Raw genomic sequence first — 20,555 nt, 5'->3', positions numbered from 1 at the left:
AGGAATGGATACAGAAAATGTGGTACATTTACACAATGGAGTAGTACTCAGTTATTAAAAAAACTGAATTTATGAAATTCCTAGGCAAATGGATGGATCTGGAGGGCATCATCCTGTGTGAGGTAACCTAATCACAAAAGAACTCACAGGATATGTACTCACTGTTAAGTGGATATTAGCCCAGAAACTTAGAATACCCAAGATACAAGATACATTCTGCAAAACACATGAAACTCCAGAAGAACAAATACCAATGTTTGGAAACTTTACCCCTTCTTAGAACTTGGAACAAAACACTCATGGAAGGAGTTACAGAGACAAAGTTTGGAGCTGAGTCGAATGAATGGACTATCCAGAGACTGCCATACCAGGGGATTCATCCGATAATCAGCCTCCAACCACTGACACCATTGCACACACCAGCAAGATTTTGCTGAAAGGACAGTGATATAGCTGTCTCTTGTGAGGCTATGCTGATGCCTGGCAAACTCAGAAGTGGATGCTCACAGTCAGATATTGGATGGAACAGAGTGCCCCCAATGGAGGAGCTAGAGACAATACCCAAGGAGCTTAAGGGGTCTGCAACCCTATAGGTGGAACAACAATATGAACTAACCAGTACCCCTGGAGCTCCTGTTTCTAGCTGCATATGTATCAGAAAATGGCCTAGTCAGACATCATTGGGAAGAGAGGCCCCTTGATCTTGCCAACTTTATGTGCCTCAGTAGGGTGGACCACCAGGGCCAAGAAGTGGGAGTGGGTGTGTAGGGGAGTGTGGTGGGGGGTGGTGGGGCCTTTTGGGATAGCATTTGAAATGTAAATGAGGAAAACACCTAATTTTAAAAAAAAAGAAAGAATGAAGTCAAGAAAAGGTAACTGAGACTGAAATGTATGGAAGAATAAATGTCAGTGTCCAATGGAAAATTGGATGGAACATAGGTTAGCAGAGTCTTTGAGTCCATAACAAGAGTTTTCTTTTTCCATGAGATATTTTCAAGCTATTCTAAGTACCATATAGTATATTTGGAGAAATTTTCAAGAATAGTGGCTTGAGGTATGCTAGTAAGCAAATTCAAAACTAAATAAATGTCCCGGTGGCATAACAATTGATGGAGTATAATTATTTGGCTTACATATATGAAATTATAATATGACTATGCTTTATATACCATAATTTTCTTAATATTTTGATTTTAGTGTTAATGAATTAAAATTACTTCTAAAAGTAAAAATCACTTCATCATAATGAGCTTACAGAAATACCACACAGATACATTTGTATGACTACCTAAAAATGTAGTTATTAAAATTACTTCTTTACCAAATTAAATGATAGATTGTATTTATTTGTGAGATCCTATAGAAGAGACAAACAAGTAAACATTTCTGAAGCTCTAGCATGTTGAAAATTGTGCTGGCAGCTTACTCCCTCATTGTTATCATGACATTTCTGACTCAAAGTGTTTACAACATAAATGACAATGATGGTTTACTACATGCATATGGAAAATTAATACTAATTGAAATGTCATTAAACATTCATTGTGTCTTAGTGGTCTTTATCATGACATTATGGCTCCATTATCTCTAAAATATTAAACAAGATTTTATATTTTGTTTATTTTTCTTTTTCATACACAATAACTCTTAGTTTTCTATTTAAAGGAAGCAAAATGCAGGCTTCAAGATATTGTGATAAGTTACTAAGGAAATTAGTCATAAAATATAACCCATACTTTCTTTTATCATTCTCTGATCAGATGTACACTAATTAGATTAGAGGTGTCATTCCTGCATTAAGAGTGTTTTCTTGTATTTACTGTCATGAAAAAAAGCTAAGATTAATTATCAGCAGTGCAGCCTTTTGCAAAGTTATATGAGAGTTCATTAGAAACATTTGTCAGAAGAAGATGATAGGAAATAGAGTAGTCTTCTTGAATCCTACACTTCTTGAAACATTGCCAGATTTCATCTTGGCTGTAATTTGTGTTCTCTTTTTTAGATATTTTACTTTAGATTTCTTATCACTGGAAATATCCTGACACCCTTTGTGAAATATGAACCCCTTACAGCCCTTTGGATTATAATAATTAAAATTAATACTAATGATGATGAGATAATGAAAAGATATCACCATTATCTCTTAATCTCTTGGCAAGAGAGGAGCCTGAGGCTGATAAGTACCTATTATGAGATACAAACGGCCTAATCTTACTGATCATTGATCAGTTTCTTCTAGTAGTTTTGGCCGACCAAAATACACAGAATATTCCAGTTCTGGATTTCTCTGGGGTTGTGTTCTTTATCATCCAGTTACTGTTACATATATACTTTAACTGGATTGCAGTATTTGTGAATGAAATTTTGGCTTTAATAGTTCATTCAGTGTAACATTATAAAGAAAATATATTTTATTCTATATTGTGGCAAAGTAAAATAGGGATGGACATGATATTCGAGGGACTGATTATTACATATTTGAAATTTAGTAGAAGAAAATAAAATCAGGGTATTTTATGTATAACATGAAAGGACTTAATATAGGAGAATGATATTTTAGAATTATATAAAACTTTATCAAGTTTCCAACCAAGAAGGAGGACTAAGATTTCAACAAACTATATTTTATTCTTTGTCTTGAAAACAACTATACTAAAATTATTTTAAGAGAAACTCATCACTTTTGGTGAGATGAAATAGAAAAGAGACATTCACAAAAAATGCCTGCACATAATAGACCCAGTAATTTAAAGGAATGTTGGTAGGAGAGCAGTCAAATACAGTTCTACATATTGGTAAATTGTTCTAGGAAAATGCACAATGATATTTTGCATAAAACATTAAAACATACCTTCTTTCTTCTCATCCTTTCTAGCTGCAGCTGAAATAAAGGAAAGCAAACGGTGTTCAAACATTAATTGAACATTCTTTAGAATAAACACCATAATATGGAAATCCATCCCAGGAACTCATAAATTCAGTGACCACCTATGAATTTCTTAACTCATAAAAAGCTATAAGGTTGTAACTATATATAGTGCTATGCATGAAGACTTCTTAAAATTCAGAAATAGGAATATAGTGAAAACAATACACATATTGAGTAACACAAACAAGAATACACACTTATGTTTAATGTAATTCATTTTTCATATTTTTCATGTAAGATTTACACATTGTTGTACCTGAGAAACTACAAGTATTCTTAGAAGGTCATAAAACATCTTTCATGTCTGTATATATCAAAAATGTAAATGATTCTCTACAAAAATATCTACACTGGTGATCTGGATGTTGGTGTTATTTTTCATTTGTAGTATAATATCTTAAATATACTATTTAGAAATTCTACATGAAAATGATAGTGCCTGAACTGAAGCTCTGATTGATGAGGTAGGAAAAGGAGAGATTTTGGAAAATATGCATGTGTACTCAGAGAATAAAATGGCAGATCCAAAGGCATGTTAAGAAAGAACATGGGATATATTAGGTATTAGGACAGAGCTGAATGCCTAGATTGCACAATGACACCTGAGGGGAAAAAGGGACATTAAATATGCATACAAGGGTGACATTTTGAGTAGCAATGGTTTGGGTCTAACTTTCTTGGGTTAAGATACAGGTGAATTAACATTCTCTGCCTGTTCACACATATTAGGAAGGAAATCAAGTGATAATGTCTATAATGGAAATTATTCTGTTAATGTGTTTGCAATATATTAATTATTATATAATAACTTAAGCAATTGAATATAAGTACTTTAAATGCTAAGTCCCTGACTTTTATTTTTAACTTCTTTTATTAGAAATTTTATTTACATTTCAAATGTTATCCTATTTCCTTGTTTCCCCTCCCACCCCACCTCCCATCTCCTCTACACCATTCCCCTGCTCACCAACTTACCTACTCCTGCTTCCTGGCCCTGACATCCCCCCTATACTGGGGCATAGAACCATCAAAGAAGTAAGGGCCACTCCTTCCCTTGGAGAACCTTCTGGGTATATGCCCAGGAGTGGTATTGCTGGATCTTCCACTAATACTATGACCAATTTCCTGAGGAACCAACAAACTGATTTCCATAGTGGTTATAACAGCTTGCAATCCTACCAGCAATGAAAGAGTGTTCCACTTTCTCCACCTCATCCCCAGCAACTGTTGTCACCTGAGTTTTTGATCTTAGCCATTCTGACTGGTATGAGGTGGAATCTCAGAGTTGTTCTGATTTGCATTTCCCTGATGACTAAGCAGGTTGAACATATTTTTTAGGTGCTTCTCAGCCATTCTGTATTCTTCAGACGAGAATTCTTTGCTTAGTTTTGTATCCAACTGTTTTTCCATTTTTTATTAGGTATTTAGCTCATTTACATTTCCAATGCTATACCAAAAGTCCCCCATACCCACCCACCCCCACTCCCCTGCCCACCCACTCCCACTTTTTGGCCCTGGTGTTCCCCTGTACTGGGGCATATAAAGTTTGCAAGTCCAATGGGCCTCTCTTTCCAGTGATGGCCGACTAGGCCATCTTTTGATATATATGCAGCTAGAGTCAAGAGCTCCGGGGTACTGGTTAGTTCATAATGTTGTTCTACCTATAGGGTTGCAGATCCCTTTAGCTCCTTGGGTACTTTCTCTAGCTCCTCCATTGGGAGCCCTGTGATCCATCCATTAGCTGACTGTGAGCATCCACTTCTGTGTTTGCTAGGCCCCTGCATAGTCTCACAAGAGACAGCTACATCTGGGACCTTTCAATAAAATCTTGCTAGTGTATGCAATGGTGTCAGCGTTTGGATGCTGATTATGGGGTGGATCCCTGGATATGGCAGTCTCTACATGGTCCATCCTTTAATCTCAGCTCCAAACTTTGTCTCTGTAACTCATTCCATGGGTGTTTTGTTCCCAATTCTAAGGAGGGGCATAGTGTCCACACTTCAGTCTTCATTCTTCTTGAGTTTCATGTGTTTAGCAAATTGTATCTTATATCTTGGGTATCCTAGGTTTGGGGCTAATATCCACTTACCAGTGAGTACATATTGTGTGAGTTTCTTTGTGAATGTGTTACCTCACTCAGGATGATGCCCTCCAGGTCCATCCATTTGGCTAGGAATTTCATAAATTCATTCTTTTTAATAGCTGAGTAGTACTCCATTGTGTAGATGTACCACATTTTCTGTATCCATTCCTCTGTTGAGGGGCATCTGGGTTCTTTCCAGCTTCTGGCTATTATAAACAAGGCTGCTATGAACATAGTGGAGCATGTGTCCTTCTTACCCGTTGGGGCATCTTCTGGATATATGCCCAGGAGAGGTATTGCTGGATCCTCCGGTAGTACTATGTCCAATTTTCTGAGGAACCACCAGACTGATTTCCAGAGTGGTTGTACAAGCCTGCAATCCCTGCAACAATGGAGGAGTGTTCCTCTTTCTCTACATCCTCGCCAGCATCTGCTGTCACCTGAATTTTTGATCTTAGCCATTCTGACTGGTGTGAGGTGGAATCTTAGGGTTGTTTTGATTTGCATTTCCCTGATGATTAAGGATGTTGAACATTTTTTCAGGTGTTTCTCTGCCATTCGGTATTCCTCAGGTGAGAATTCTTTGTTCAGTTCTGAGCCCCATTTTTTAATGGGGTTATTTGATTTTCTGAAGTCCACCTTCTTGAGTTCTTTATATATGTTGGATATTAGTCCCCTATCTGATTTAGGATAGGTAATGATCCTTTCCCAATCTGTTGGTGGTCTTTTTGTCTTACTGACGGTGTCTTTTGCCTTGCAGAAACTTTGGAGTTTCATTAGGACCCATTTGTCAATTCTCGATCTTACAGTACAAGCCATTGCTGTTCTGTTCAGGAATTTTTCCCCTGTGCCCATATCTTCAAGGCTTTTCCACACTTTCTCCTCTATAAGTTTCAGTGTCTCTGGTTTTATGTGAAGTTTCTTGATCCACTTAGATTTGATCTAGTAGAAGGAGATAAGTATGGATCGATTCGCATTCTTCTACACGATAACAACCAGTTGTGCCAGCACCAATTGTTGAAAATGCTGTCTTTCTTCCACTGGATGGTTTTAGCTCCCTTGTCGAAGATCAAGTGACCATAGGTGTGTGGGTTCATTTCTGGGTCTTCAATTCTATTCCATTGGTCTACTTGTCTGTCTCTATACCAGTACCATGCAGTTTTTATCACAATTGCTCTGTAGTAAAGCTTTAGGTCAGGCATGGTGATTCCACCAGAGGTTCTTTTATCCTTGAGAAGAGTTTTTGCTATCCTAGGTTTTTTGTTATTCCAGATGAATTTGCAAATTGCTCCTTCTAATTCGTTGAAGAATTGAGTTGGAATTTTGATGGGGATTGCATTGAATCTGTAGATTGCTTTTGGCAAGATAACCATTTTTACAATGTTGATCCTGCCAATCCATGAGCATGGGAAATCTTTCCATCTTCTGAGATCTTCTTTAATTTCTTTCTTCAGAGATTTGAAGTTTTTATCATACAGATCTTTCACTTCCTTAGTTAGAGTCACGCCAAGATATTTTATATTATTTGTGACTATTGAGAAGGGTGTTGTTTCCCTAATTTCTTTCTCAGCCTGTTTATTCTTTGTATAGAGAAAGGCCATTGACTTGTTTGAGTTTATTTTATATCCAGCTACTTCACCGAAGCTGTTTATCAGGTTTAGGAGTTCTCTGGTAGAATTTTTAGGGTCACTTATATATACTATCATATCATCTGCAAAAAGTGATATTTGACTTCCTCTTTTCCAATTTGTATCCCCTTGATCTCCTTTTGTTGTCGAATTGCTCTGGCTAATACTTCAAGTACTATGTTGAAAAGGTAGGGAGAAACTGGGCAGCCTTGTCTAGTCCCTGATTTTAGTGGGATTGCTTCCAGCTTCTCTCCATTTACTTTGATGTTGGCTACTGGTTTGCTGTAGATTGCTTTTATCATGTTTAGGTATGGGCCTTGAATTCCTGATCTTTCCAAAACTTTTATCATGAATGGGTGTTGGATCTTGTCAAATGCTTTTTCTGCATCTAACGAGATGATCATATGGTTTTTGTCTTTGAGTTTGTTTATATAATAGATTACATTGATGGATTTTCGTATATTAAACCATCCCTGCATCCCTGGAATAAAACCTACTTGGTCAGGATGGATGATTGCTTTAATATGTTCTTGGATTCGGTTAGCGAGAATTTTATTGAGGATTTTTGCATCGATATTCATAAGAGAAATTGGTCTGAAGTTCTCTATCTTTGTTGGGTCTTTCTGTGGTTTAGGTATCAGAGTAATAGTGGTTTCATAAAATGAGTTGGGTAGAGTACCTTCTACTTCTATTTTGTGAAATAGTTTGTGCAGAACTGGAATTAGATCTTCTTTGAAGGTCTGATAGAACTCTGCACTAAACCCGTCTGGTCCTGGCCTTTTTTTTGGCTGGGAGACTATTAATAACTGCTTCTATTTCTTTAGGTGATATGGGACTGTTTAGATGGTCAACTTGATCCTGATTCAACTTTGGTACCTGGTATCTGTCCAGAAATTTGTCCATTTCGTCCAGGTTTTCAAGTTTTGTTGAGTATAGCCTTTTGTAGAAGGATCTGATGGTGTTTTGGATTTCTTCCGGATCTGTTGTTATGTCTCCCTTTTCATTTCTGATTTTGCTATTTAGGATTTTGTCCCTGTGCCCTTTAGTGAGTCTAGCTAAGGGTTTATCTATCTTGTTGATTTTCTCAAAGAACCGACTCCTCATTTGGTTAATTCTTTGAATAATTCTTCTTGTTTCCACTTGGTTGATTTCACCCCTGAGTTTGATTATTTCCTGCCGTCTACTCCTCTTGGGTGAATTTGCTTCCTTTTTTTCTAGAGCTTTTAGATGTGTTGTCAAGCTGCTAGTATATGCTCTCTCCCGTTTCTTCTTGGAGGCACTCAGAGCTATGAGTTTCCCTCTTAGAAATGCTTTCATTGTGTCCCATAGGTTTGGGTATGTTGTGGCTTCATCTTCATTAAACTCTAAAAAGTCTTTAATTTCTTTCTTTATTCCTTCCTTGACCAAGGTATCATTGAGAAGAGTGTTGTTCAGTTTCCACGTGAATGTTGGCTTTCCGTTATTTGTGTTGTTATTGAAGATCAGTCTTAGGCCATGGTGGTCTGATAGGATACATGGGACAATTTCAATATTTTTGTATCTGTTGAGGCCTGTTTTGTGACCAATTATATGGTCAATTTTGGAGAAGGTCCCGTGAGGTGCTGAGAAGAAGGTATATCCTTTTGTTTTAGGATAAAATGTTCTGTAGATATCTGTCAGGTCCATTTGTTTCATAACTTCTGTTAGTTTCACTGTGTCCCTGTTTAGTTTCTGTTTCCACGATCTGTCCATTGATGAAAGTGGTTTGTTGAAGTCTCCCACTATTATTGTGTGAGGTGCAACGTGTGCTTTGAGCTTTACTAGGGTGTCTTTAATGAATGTGGCTGCCCTTGCATTTGGAGTGTAGATATTCAGAATTGTGAGTTCCTCTTGGAGGATTTTACCTTCGATGAGTATGAAGTGTCCCTCCTTGTCTTTTTTGATAACTTTGGGTTGGAAGTCGATTTTATCCGATATTAAAATGGCTACTCCAGCTTGTTTCTTCAGACCATTTGCTTGGAAAATTGTTTTCCAGCCTTTCACTCTGAGGTAGTGTCTGTCTTTTTCCCTGAAATGGGTTTCCTGTAAGCAGCAGAATGTTGGGTCCTGTTTGTGTAGCCAGTCTGTTAGTCTATGTCTTTTTATTGGGGAGTTGAGACCATTGATATTAAGAGATATTAAGGAAAAGTAATTGTTGCTTCCTGTTATTTTTGTTGTTAAAGTTGGCATTCTGTTCTTGTGGCTGTCTTCTTTTTGTTTTGTTGAGGGATTATCTTCTTGTTTTTTCTAGGGCGTGGTTCCTGTCCTTGTATTGCTTCTTTTCTGTTATTATCCTTTGAAGGGCTGGATTCGTGGAGAGATAATGGGTGAATTTAGTTTTGTTGTGGAATACTTTGGTTTCTCCATCTATGGTAATTGAGAGTTTGGCTGGGTATAGTAGCCTGGGCTGGAATTTGTGTTCTCTTAGTGTCTGTATAACATCTGTCCAGGCTCTTCTGGCTTTCATAGTCTCTGGTGAAAAATCTGGTGTAATTCTGATAGGCTTGCCTTTATATGTTACTTGACCTTTTTCCCTTACTGCTTTTAGTATTCTATCTTTATTTAGTGCATTTGTTGTTCTGATTATTATGTGTCGGGAGGAATTTCTTTTCTGGTCCAGTCTATTTGGAGTTCTGTAGGCTTCTTGTATGTTCATGGGCATCTCTTTCTTTAGATTTGGGAAGTTTTCTTCAATAATTTTGTTGAAGATGTTTGCTGGTCCTTTGAGTTGAAAATCTTCATTCTCATCCACTCCTATTATGCGTAGGTTTGGTCTTCTCATTGTGTCCTGGATTTCCTGGATGTTTTGAGTTAGGATCTTTTTGCATTTTGCATTTTCTTTGATTGTTGTGCTGATGTTCTCTATGGAATCTTCTGCACCTGAGATTCTCTCTTCCATCTCTTGTATTCTGTTGCTGATGCTGGCATCTATGGTTCCAGATTTCTTTCCTAGGGTTTCTATCTCCAGCGTTGCCTCACTTTGGGTTTTCTTTATTGTGTCTACTTCCCTTTTTAGGTCTAGTATGGTTTTTTTCATTTCTATCACCTGTTTGGATGTGTTTTCCTGTTTTTCTATAAGGACTTCTACTTGTTTGGTTGTGTTTTCCTGTTTTTCTTTAAGGACTTGTAACTCTTTAGCAGTGTTCTCCTGTATTTCCTTAAGTGAGTTATTAAATTCCTTCTTTATGTCCTCTACCATCATCATGAGAAATGCTTTTAAATCCAGGTCTACCTTTTCAGTTGTGTTAGGATGTCCTGAACTGGGCGAAGTGGGAGTGCTGGGTTCTGATGATGGTGAGTGGTCTTGGTTCCTGTTAGTAGGATTCTTACGTTTACCTTTCGCCATCTGGCAATCTCTGGAGTTAGTTGTTATAGTTGTCTTTGTTTAGAGATTGTTCCTCTGTTGCTTTTGTTACCCTCTATCAGCAGACGTGGGAGGCTAGCTCTCTCCTCTGAGTTTCAGTGGTCAGAGCAGTCTCTGCAGGCAAGCTCTCCTCTTTCAGGGAAGGTGCACAGTTATCTGGTGTTTGGACCTCCTCCTGGCTGAAGATGAAGGCCCAAAACAGGATCTTTCCCAGAAGCTGTGTTGCTTTGGCCAGGAAGGTGGCCGGTTGTCTGGAGCCGAAGATGGCGCCGCCTCAGAAGCTCTCTGGCTCTTGCCTTTCCCAGAAACGGCTGTCCTCTGTATTCCACACTGTCACCCATGCAGCCTGCCCTCCGCGGAGTCCTGGAGCCAAGGAGACTCCCGCTGCCAGGGCCTGAGGCTTGTATCCAATTTTTAATAGGGTTATTTGGTTCTCTGGAGTCTAACTTCTTGAGTTCTTTGTACATATTGGATATTAGCCCTTTATGGGATATAGGATAGGTAAATATCTTTTCCAAATCTATTGGTTGACTTTTTGTCTTATTGACAGTGTCCTTTGCCTTATGGAAGAGTTGTAATTTTATGAGGTCCCATTTGTCAATTATTGATCTTACAGCATAAGCCATTGCTGTTGTGTTCAGGAATTTTTCTCCTGGGAGACTCTTCCCCACTTTCTCCTCTATAAGTTTCAATGTCTCTGATTTTATGTGTAGGTTCCTGATCCACTTAGACTTGAGCTTTATACAAGAGATAAGAGTGGGTCAATTCTCATTCTTCTACATGCTTACCCCAAGATGAACCAGCACCATTTTTTGAAAATGCTATCTTTTTTTCCACTGGATGGTTTTAGCTCCTTTGTCAAAGATCAAATGACCATAGGTATGTGGGTTCATTTCTGGGTTCTACAGTTCTATTTGATTGATTTCCCTATCTGTCACTGTACCAGTACCATGCAGTTTTTTTTTTTAATCACAATTGTTCTGTAGTAGCTTGAGGTAAGGGATAGTGATTCCACCAGAAGTTCTATTATTGTTGAGGATAGTTATTGCTATCCTAGGATTTTTGTTATTCCAGATGAACTTGCAAATTGCCCTTTCTAACTCTGTGAAGAATTGAGTTGGAAATTTGATGATGATTGCATTTGATCTGTAGATTGCTTTCAGCAATATGGCCATTATTACTATATTAATCCTGCCAATCCATGAGCATGGGAGATCTTTCCATCTTCTGAGATTTCCTTTGATTTCTTTCTTCAGAGACTTGAAGTTCTTATCATACAGAGCTTTTACTTCGTTAGAGTCACACCAAGGTATTTTATATTATTTGCGAATATTTTGAAGAATGTTGTTTCAAGAATTTCTTTTATCCTTTGTGGAGAGAAAGGCCACTGATTTGTTTGAGTGAATTTCAGCTACTTGCTGAAGTTGTTCATCAGGTTTAAGAGTTCTGTGGTGGAGTTTTTGGGGCACCTAAGTATACTATCATATCATCTGCAAATAGTGATATTTTGACTTCTTCCTTTCCAATTTGTATTCCTTTGATCTAATTTTGTTGTCTAATTGCTCTGGCTAGAACTTCAAGTACTATATTTGATAGGAAGGGAGAGAATGGGTAGCCTTGGTAGTCCCTAGTTTTAGTGGGATTGCTTCAAGTTTCTCTCCATTTAGTTTGATGTTGGCTACTGATTTGCTGTAGATTGCTTTTATTATATTTAGGTATGGACCTTGTATTCCTGATATTTCCAAGAAGGGATGTTGGATTTTGACAAATGCTTTCTAAGCATCTAATGAGATGATCAGGTGTTTTTTTTTTTTTTTCTGAGTTTATTTATATAGTGGATTATGTTGAAGTATTTACATATGCTGAACCATCCCTGCATCCATGGAATGAAGCCTACCTGATCATGATCATGATGGATTATCATTTTTGATGTGCTCTTGGATTTAGTTTGTGAGAATTTTATTGAGTATTTTTGCATCGATATTCATAAGGAAATTGGTCTGAAGTTTTCCTTCTTTGTTGAGTATTTGTGTGGTTTAGGTATCAGAGAATTTGTGGCTTCATAGAGGCAATTGGGTAGAGTATCTTCTGTTTCTATTTTGTGAAATAGTTTAAGGAGTATTGGTATTAGTTCTTTGAAGGTCTGACAGAACTCTACACTAAACCCATTTTGTCTTGAGCTTTTTTGTTTGGGAGACTATTAATGACTGCTACAATTTCTTTAGGGAATATGGGACTGTTTAAATCATTATTGTCATCCTGATTTAACTTTGGTGCCTGGTATCTGTCTAGATAATTGTCCATTTCATCCAGGTTTTCCAGTTTTGTTGAGAATAGGCTTTTCTAATAGGATGTGATGATTTTTTTTTAATTTCCTCAGATTCTGTTGTTATGTCTCTGTTTTCATTTCAGATTTTGTTAATTAGGATACTGTCCCTGTGCCCTCTAGTTAGTCTGGCTAAGGGTTTATCTATTGTGTTGATTTTCTCAAAGAACCAGCTCCTGGTTTGGTTGATTCTTTGTGTAGTTCTTTTTGTTTCCACTTGGCTGATTTCAGCCCTGAGTTTGATCATTTCCTTCCTTCTACTTCTTTTGGGTGAGTTTGCATCTTTTTGTTCTAGATCTTTCAGGTGTGCTGTTAAGCTGCTAATGTATGCTCTCTCCAGTTTCTTTTTGGAGCCACTCATAGCTATGAGGTTTACTCTTAGGACTGCTTTCATTGCATCCCATATGTTGTGGCTTCATTATCATTAAACTCTAAAAGATCTTTAATTTCTTTATTTCTTCCTTGACCATGTCATCATTGAGTATAGTGCTGCTCAGCTTCCACGTGTATGTGGGCTCTCTGTTAGTTATATTGTTATTGAAGATCAGGCTTAGTCTGTGGTTATCTGATAGGATGCATGGGATTATTTCAATAATTTTTGTATCTGTTGAGACCTGTTTTGTGGCTGTATATGGTCATTTTTGGATAAGGAACTATAAGGTTATGAGAAAAACGTTTATCCTTTTGTTTTAGCATAAAATCTTATATAGATATCTGCTAAATCCATTTGTTTCATAACTTCTGTTATTTTCACTGTATCTCTGTTTAGTTTCTGTTTCCATGATCTGACCATTGATGTTAGTAGGATGTTGAGGTCTCCCACTTTCATTGTGTCCTGTGCAATGTGTGCTTTGAGCTTTAGTAAAGTTTCATTAATGAATATGGATGCCCTTTTATTTGGGGCATACATGTTCAAAATTGACAGTTCATCTTCATAGATTTTACCTTTGAAAAGTATGAAGTGTCCCTCCTCCTTTTTTGATAACTTTAGGTTGAAAGTCAATTTTATTCAATATTAGAATGGCTACTCCAGCTTGTTTCTTGGGGCCATGTGCTTGGAAAATTGTTTTCCAGCCTTTTACTCTGAGTTAGATTCTGTCTTTGTCCCAGAGGTGGGTTTCCTTTATGCAGCAAAATGTTGGGTCCTGTTTACATACCCAGTCTGTTAGTTTATATCTTTTTATTAGGGAATTGAGTCCATTGATATTAAGAGATATTAAGGAAAAGTAATTGTTACTTCCTGTTATTTTTGTTTTTAGAGTTCATGTGGCTATCTTCTTTTATGTTTCTTGAAAGATTATTTTCTTGCTTTTCCTAGGGCCTAGTTTCCCTCCTTGTGTTGTTCTCTTTATGGTCCTTTGAAGGGCTGGATTCATGGAGACATATTCAGTAAATTTGATTTTGTCATGGAATACTCTGGTTTCTCCATCTATTGTAATTGAGAGTTTTGCTGGGTATAGTAGTCTGTTCTGGCATTTGTGTTCTCTTAGGGTCTGTATGACATCCAGGATCTTCTGACTTTATAGTCTCTTGTGAGAAGTCTGGTGTAATTCTGATAGTTCTGCCTTTATATATTACTTGACCCTTTTCCCTTACTTCTTTTAATATCCTTTCTTTGTTTTGTGCATTTGGTGTTTTGATTTTTATGTGACAGGAGGAATTTCTTTTCTGATCAATCGATTTGGTGTTCTGTAGGCTTCTTGTATGTTCATGGGCATCTATTTCTTAAGGTTACAGAAGTTTTCTTCTATAAGTTTGTTGAAGATACTTACTGGACCTTTAAGTTGGAAATCTTCCTTCTCATCTATACCTACAATCCTTAGGTTTAGTCTTCTCATTCTGTCCTGGATTTCCTAGATGTTTTGGGTTAGGATTTTTTTGCATTTTATATTTTCTTTGACTGTTGTGTCTGTGTTTTGTATGGAATCTTTTGCACCTGAGCGTCTCTTTTATCTCTCTATTCTGTTGTGATGATTGCATCTGTGGCTCCTGATTTATTTTCTATGTTTTTTATCTCTAGAGTTATCTCCCTTTATGATTTCTTTATTGTTTCTACTTCCAGTTTTAGATCCTGGATGGTTTTGTTCTGTTCCTTCACATGTTTGGTTGGGTTTTCCTGTAATTCTTTAAAGGATTTTTTCATTTCCTCTTTAATGGTTTCTACAACTCCACCTCCTTTTTCTACTTGTTTATCTGTGTTCCCCTGCATTTCTTTAAGGGAGTTATTAATGTCCTTCTTTAAAAATGCTCTACCAGTACCATGAGATGTGATTTTTATCTGAATCTTGCTTTTCCAGTGTGTTGGGGTATCCAGGACTCATTGTGTTGGGAATACTGGGTTCTGATTATGCCAAAAAGTCTTGGTTTCTGTTGTTAAGATTCTTACATTTTCCTTTCACCATCTGGTTATCTCTGGTGTTAGATGTTCTTGCTGTCTCTGGGTGGAGCTTGTTACTCCCTTGAGTCTGTAAACCTGTGTCAGCACTCCTGGGAGTGGCACAGAGAGCTGTGGAACAGCCCCACCTTCTGGATGTAGATGTAGGCCCATAGGACCTTGTTCCAGATGCTCTTCACTTCTGTGGTCTGTGCCCTTCTCAGTGGTTCTACCTTAGAGTGTCCCTGGTGTGAAAATTGTGATCTCCCCTGAGTCCTGGGGTCAGAGAACTCTCTTGAAGCAAGCTCTCCTCTAGCAGGGAAAGTGCACAGAGGGCTGTGGAACAACTCCACCTCCTGGATGCAGGTGTAGGCCTGTAGGGCCCTGTCCCAGCTGCTCTGCCTGTGAGCTCCTGAGTGGTTATAATTTAGTTTTGTATCACATTTCATTTTCATTTTCAATTTGTTTACTTCAAAATTGTCTACTATGAACTTATTGGCACTTGTGCATAAACTTTGTCTTCTCATGTATTACTTGAAACACCAATTATATCTTATCTACTAAATGAAAGATCTATGGAAATTCTGCACTTCTGATTGTTCTCATTTTGCTATTTCTTACATTAGTGCATCACTGTCATTTCTTTGAATATACTCAACAGTATCTGACCCTGCTGAATCAACATGGGCAACCACTTTTCTAATGAGTAGGGCTCTCTAACATAAAGATGAAACTCTAGATTATTGGTCATTCATCAGTAAATAGTTTATTTGAAAGCAAAAATTTCAGATATCACTTTGTATACTGGCTGGTTCTGTGTGTCAACTTGCCACAAGCTGGAGTTATCACAGAGAAAGGAGACTCCCTTGAGTAAATGCCTCCATGAGATCCAGCTGTAAGATATTTTCTCAATTAGTGATCAAGGATGGGAGGGCCCATTGTAGGTGGTGCCCTCCATGGGCTGGAAGTCATGGGTTCTATAAGAAAGCAAGCAGACAAAGAGTGGAGCAGAGACTGAAGGAAAGGCTATCCAGAGACTGCCCCACCTGGGAATTCATCCCATATGCAGCCACCAAACACAGACACTACTGCTGATAACAAGAAGTGCTCGCTGACAGGAGTCTGATATAGTTGTCTGTTGAAAGACTGCCAGAGCCTTACCAACACAGATGCATATGCTTGCAGCCAACGAATGGACTGAGCAAGGGGACTCCAATGTGGAAGAACTGAAGGAGCTTAAGGGGTTTGCAACCCAGTAGGAAGAATAGCAATATCAACCAACCAGATTCCCCCCCCCCCCCATCCCCCAGAGCTCCTGGGGACTAAACCAACAACCAAAGAACACAAATGAAGGATCCCATGGCTGGCTCTAGCTGCATATGTAGCAGAGGATCGCCTTGTCTGGCATCATTGGGAGGGGAGGCCTTTGGTACTGGGAATAATGCTAGGGCATGGATGCAGGAGTGGAGGAGTGTGGGAGCACTCTCATGGAGGCAGGGAGAGGAGGTATGATGTCTTTTTCCCCCCATAAGGGAAATTAGGAGGGGGGGATAACATTTGAAATGTAAATAAACAATAATTTAAAAAAAAAAAAAAGCAATCTCAGCAAGCCAGGGCAAGCAAGCCAGTAAGCACCATTCCTTCATGGCCTCTGTATCATCCAAGTTCCCGCCCTATATGAGTTCCTGTCCTAACTTCTTTTGGTGATGAATAGCTATGTGGAAGTGTAAGCTGAATAAACCCTTTCCTCCACAACTTGCTTCTTGGTCATGATGTTTTGTGCAGGAATACAAACCCTGACTAAGACACCTTGCCTAATGTAGTTTAGTGTAAAAGCACTGAACCCATAGGCTTCAGTTGATATTTTAAGTGAATTGCCACATATATTTCAATGCTTCTGTTTCAACTTCATTAACATCAGGCTCAAGAAAATTTGATTCATGATTCAAATTGCACTTCAACTATTGTGTGGCTATCAAAACTTCCAGGTAAAATAGAAGGAAATAAAACCTTCGTACTTTTTATAAGAAAAGTAACACACTTTGATATGTCTATACATATCACATAGACACATCCATATATGAACACTATAATAACTCTTATTACAAAAAGTTATTTGCCTGTGGAATTTACCCTGATACTCATTTTCACATAGACTCACTATAGTTTTCTATCTCAGATAATATTTATTGCATTCCACGTCAAAACTTTCATAAAAGAAACAATTTTATTTCAGCAAGAAAACTTAAAACTAGCTCTATAATCTTTAACTATGCTAGCATAAATTGCTTATAAATAAGATTTTGGTCAGATGCAATGCATTCAGTTGTATCTCACAGTACTCTGTATGCTAATGAGTTTTCTGCAAGGCACTTCTACCCAGAAAAAATCATATCACTGTCCAAAGACATGTCTTTTATTGCTAAGTACTGCAGTACTGAATAATCTAGTGTAGAAGAGAAAATGGAAAACGTGTCCCCCATGTATTCCCCATCGTTTTCTAAAAGTGTTCTCTAACTATTCAGAGGTAACAATGGCAGAATACCTGTGATCCTGTTTTATGTTTTGTCAAATTGATTCTCCTATTTGAGAATATACTCCTTACACTGTGTAGGCCCCAAAGATGTCATTGACTGATGGAACTGATTTTCTTGCATGGTTCATAAAATTAAGGTAATTATTTTTGTAATATATCTAGATGCCAGCTTTTGGAATATGAGCATTTAGAAAGCAATATTGATTTTATAACATTCCAATAGTTTCTTCTAACATGAAACAAATCATAAAATAAAACCAGTTTAGCCAAACCATTAGAAATATTTGGGTTAATAGTGAATCTGTGTATTTTTATATACTTATCTGAGGTTTACTTTTTAAAATATATATTAAAGCATCATGAAATAAACTTGGAGACAATGCACTGATTTATTTTTTTTTTTTTATTTTGGAATGTAAAGTTAGCACCATTATCAATAGAACTTTTCCAATGGATAAGGAAATGCTTGCTTTTAAGACTTGCGTTTCTGGTACTGGAAGCTACTCTACAAGGTAATAGAGTAGAAAATAACCACCAACCCAGCCACTAACCCTGCAGTCTAAAATCGTGACCTTCCTACAAGATACTCTGGTGCAGTGGTGGCACAGAGCTTGTTGAAATAACCAACCAATATCTGACTGGATTTAAGTCCAGCCCATTAGATGAAACCTGCTTGAGGAGCCAAGAGCCTGAGACTAGATCAGCCAACTAATACTGCTTTGCTAAAGAACATACCAACAAGTCAACATTCTGCTACACTAACAAATCAGTAACTTGTTCAGCCACCATCAGCGAACTTTCCTCCTGCAGTAGATGCGGACAATACAAAGACACACAGGTAGACAATGTGAAAAACTTTAAAGCACTGCCCTAAATGTGACGCTTCTGATAACTCCTACCCCTTAACAGCTTAGGAAAGCCTGCAGGAAAGGAGGGAGAAAGATTGTAAGAGCCAGAGAGAATAGAGGACACCAAAGAATCAAAGCCAACCGTGAGGACACACAGGAAACCTATGAACTGATGCAGTCACAAAGACTGACAGTGTGCACAAGATCTACACAGGCTTGTAGCTTATGAGGTCCCAGTGCTGAAAAATGAGCTAAATACAAGATCACATCCTTAGCCTAGAAGCTTTCTCGAATTGGTTACTGCATGCAAATAAAAAAAAAGTTTTTCTTTTACAGAGTCTCACTGAGTATAAACACTACTCTTAGGACATGACCCCATCCCTAGCCATAGATGGCCAGCACAAACAATCAAAAACTTTAGTGGTATATTTGAGGGTACTTTTATATACAATGCTTTGGCCAGTTTTGTTTGTTTGTTTGTTTTTCTAACAGTTCTTTTACTTATAAGTTAAGGTTTCTGATTTTGTGTTTTGGGGGGATTTCTATGTGTGCCTATGTCTATATATATTTTCTTTTCTTTTCTTTTTTTCCTTTTCTTTTCTTTTCTTTTCTTTTCTTTTCTTTTCTTTTCTCTTTGCTCGTTGTTTTTCTGGTCATTAGTTTGCTTTGTCCCATCCAGATATGTTTCTTCTTATTTTATTTTACTTTATTTTATCACTATTTTTAGATGCATGTAAAAGAAAAAGAGTGTGGATTTAGGTGGATGAGGATGTGGGGAAGATCTGGTAAAAGTTGAGAAACATAGGAATCATAACCAGAATGTATGTTCTATTTTCAATAAAAATTAATACTTGAAAGTTTGTTTACTGAAGAAGAGTGGCCAGCAGATGGTGCCCTTCTGCAATAAACAGTTCTTTCTTTGTCAATAAAACGCTATGAAGTTACAAAAGGAAAAGGCAAGTAATATATTTAAAGAGTTGATTTCTTACCTTGTGTTGTGAGTTTGGCGGTCATTTGTTTGGTTTCAGGAGGTTTGCCTGGTTCTTCAAGGAAAAAAAAAGGATGAATAATTTACCATTCACAAGTGGTTCAAAACAATATAGAAAAAAGATGAAAAATTACACAATAATGATTATTAACTTTGATTTTTCATTTTTTTCTTTTGACAATCTCATACATGAGTATTGTATTTACATCCATCTTACTCTTCCCTTTATCCTCACCAGCTCCTCCTACACCAATACCCTCTCAACATCCATGGCATCTTTAGATTTAATTACTGTTGTTTTACACACACACACACACACACACACACACACACACACACACACACACACACCTACTGACTACATGTAGTATTGCTATTATGTTCACAGATTTATAGATGACCACTTGGAACTGAAGAATCTTATTGTATTGTCATGCCCACTGGTTTTATTGTTCAGGTGTTTTTAGGAAACATTGTTAAGATTTCATGGGGGCAGCTTTCCTGTCATATCTACATGACACTAATTCTCAGTTGGCATCCATTCCTCTGGCTCTTACATTTTTTTCTCCTCCCCTCTTCTGTGATGTTCCTTGAATATAGGGCTGCATTATTGATGTGTCAAATGGGACCTGGCTTATTCTATGAGTTTTTGACCCATTGTGTTTTTCTGTAATATTTCCTATCTGCTGCAAAATGAAACTTCTTTGTTGAGGCAAGGGTTATCTGTGGATATAAGGGCAGCTATTAAGAATACATGTGAAAATTATACATAGAAGCTTTGTTTTTAATACTCAGATTTTTTTCTTAATAAATTTAGTCATTAATGGAATTTCAGACATAAAAAAATTCATGAAATATATTAAAGCATAAGAGATTCTAAAAACTGTTCAACCTCATTGTTCTCTATTTAGCACCAAGAATCGAAGACTCTCAAACTCCTTTATGAATTATTTCTGTACGGCCAGCCTTTTATATTTAGATTAAAAACTGGTCCACTGAAAGTCACTGAAGATAATATAAGAATAATTCCAAGGACAATCATTTTTAATCTGGAGCCTGCCTGTATCACTAAGATGCCACTACCCACATTACTGTCCTTTCCATCACATTTACCATGGCCTTGAGCAAAAATATATATTATGAAGAGAGTAATTTGAGTCTTTCTTCCATGTTATATTAGAGATTTTTGTTGTCATTGCTTTTCTCCATTCCTTATTTAGCATTTTATAAACAAACATCATAGAGAACTCCACTTATTTGACAGACATATAAATATAGATTTTAGAATAAATAACAAAATTGAGCTTTCATAACACAGTTCATTTCACTTAGCATGTTAAATGATTGCCTTTATTAACATTTTTTTATAGAATCATTCAACAATATGGAGAGAAAGATTTATCCCTTCTGGTCAACTATCTTCATTCATCATTTAAGACTTAGAGTACATACTTTAGTCTA

General features: G+C 37.2%; 1 protein-coding gene across 1 annotated transcript in view; it reads right to left on the bottom strand.

Moving 5' to 3' along the window:
- Trdn (triadin) overlaps positions 1-20,555 on the bottom strand; it is a 393,227-nt gene that overhangs the window by 152,524 nt on the left and 220,148 nt on the right. The window contains exons 13-14 of the mRNA NM_029726.2: positions 19,096-19,149; positions 2,852-2,881 (exon numbers count right to left, since the gene is read on the bottom strand). Of these exons, the coding sequence (NP_084002.2) occupies positions 2,852-2,881; positions 19,096-19,149 (84 nt within the window). The remainder of the gene's footprint in view (positions 1-2,851; positions 2,882-19,095; positions 19,150-20,555) is intronic.

Source organism: Mus musculus, chromosome 10 (genome assembly GCF_000001635.26).
Source record: "Mus musculus strain C57BL/6J chromosome 10, GRCm38.p6 C57BL/6J".
NCBI lineage: Eukaryota > Metazoa > Chordata > Mammalia > Rodentia > Muridae > Mus > Mus musculus.
This window is presented reverse-complemented; position numbering and strand designations above follow the sequence as displayed.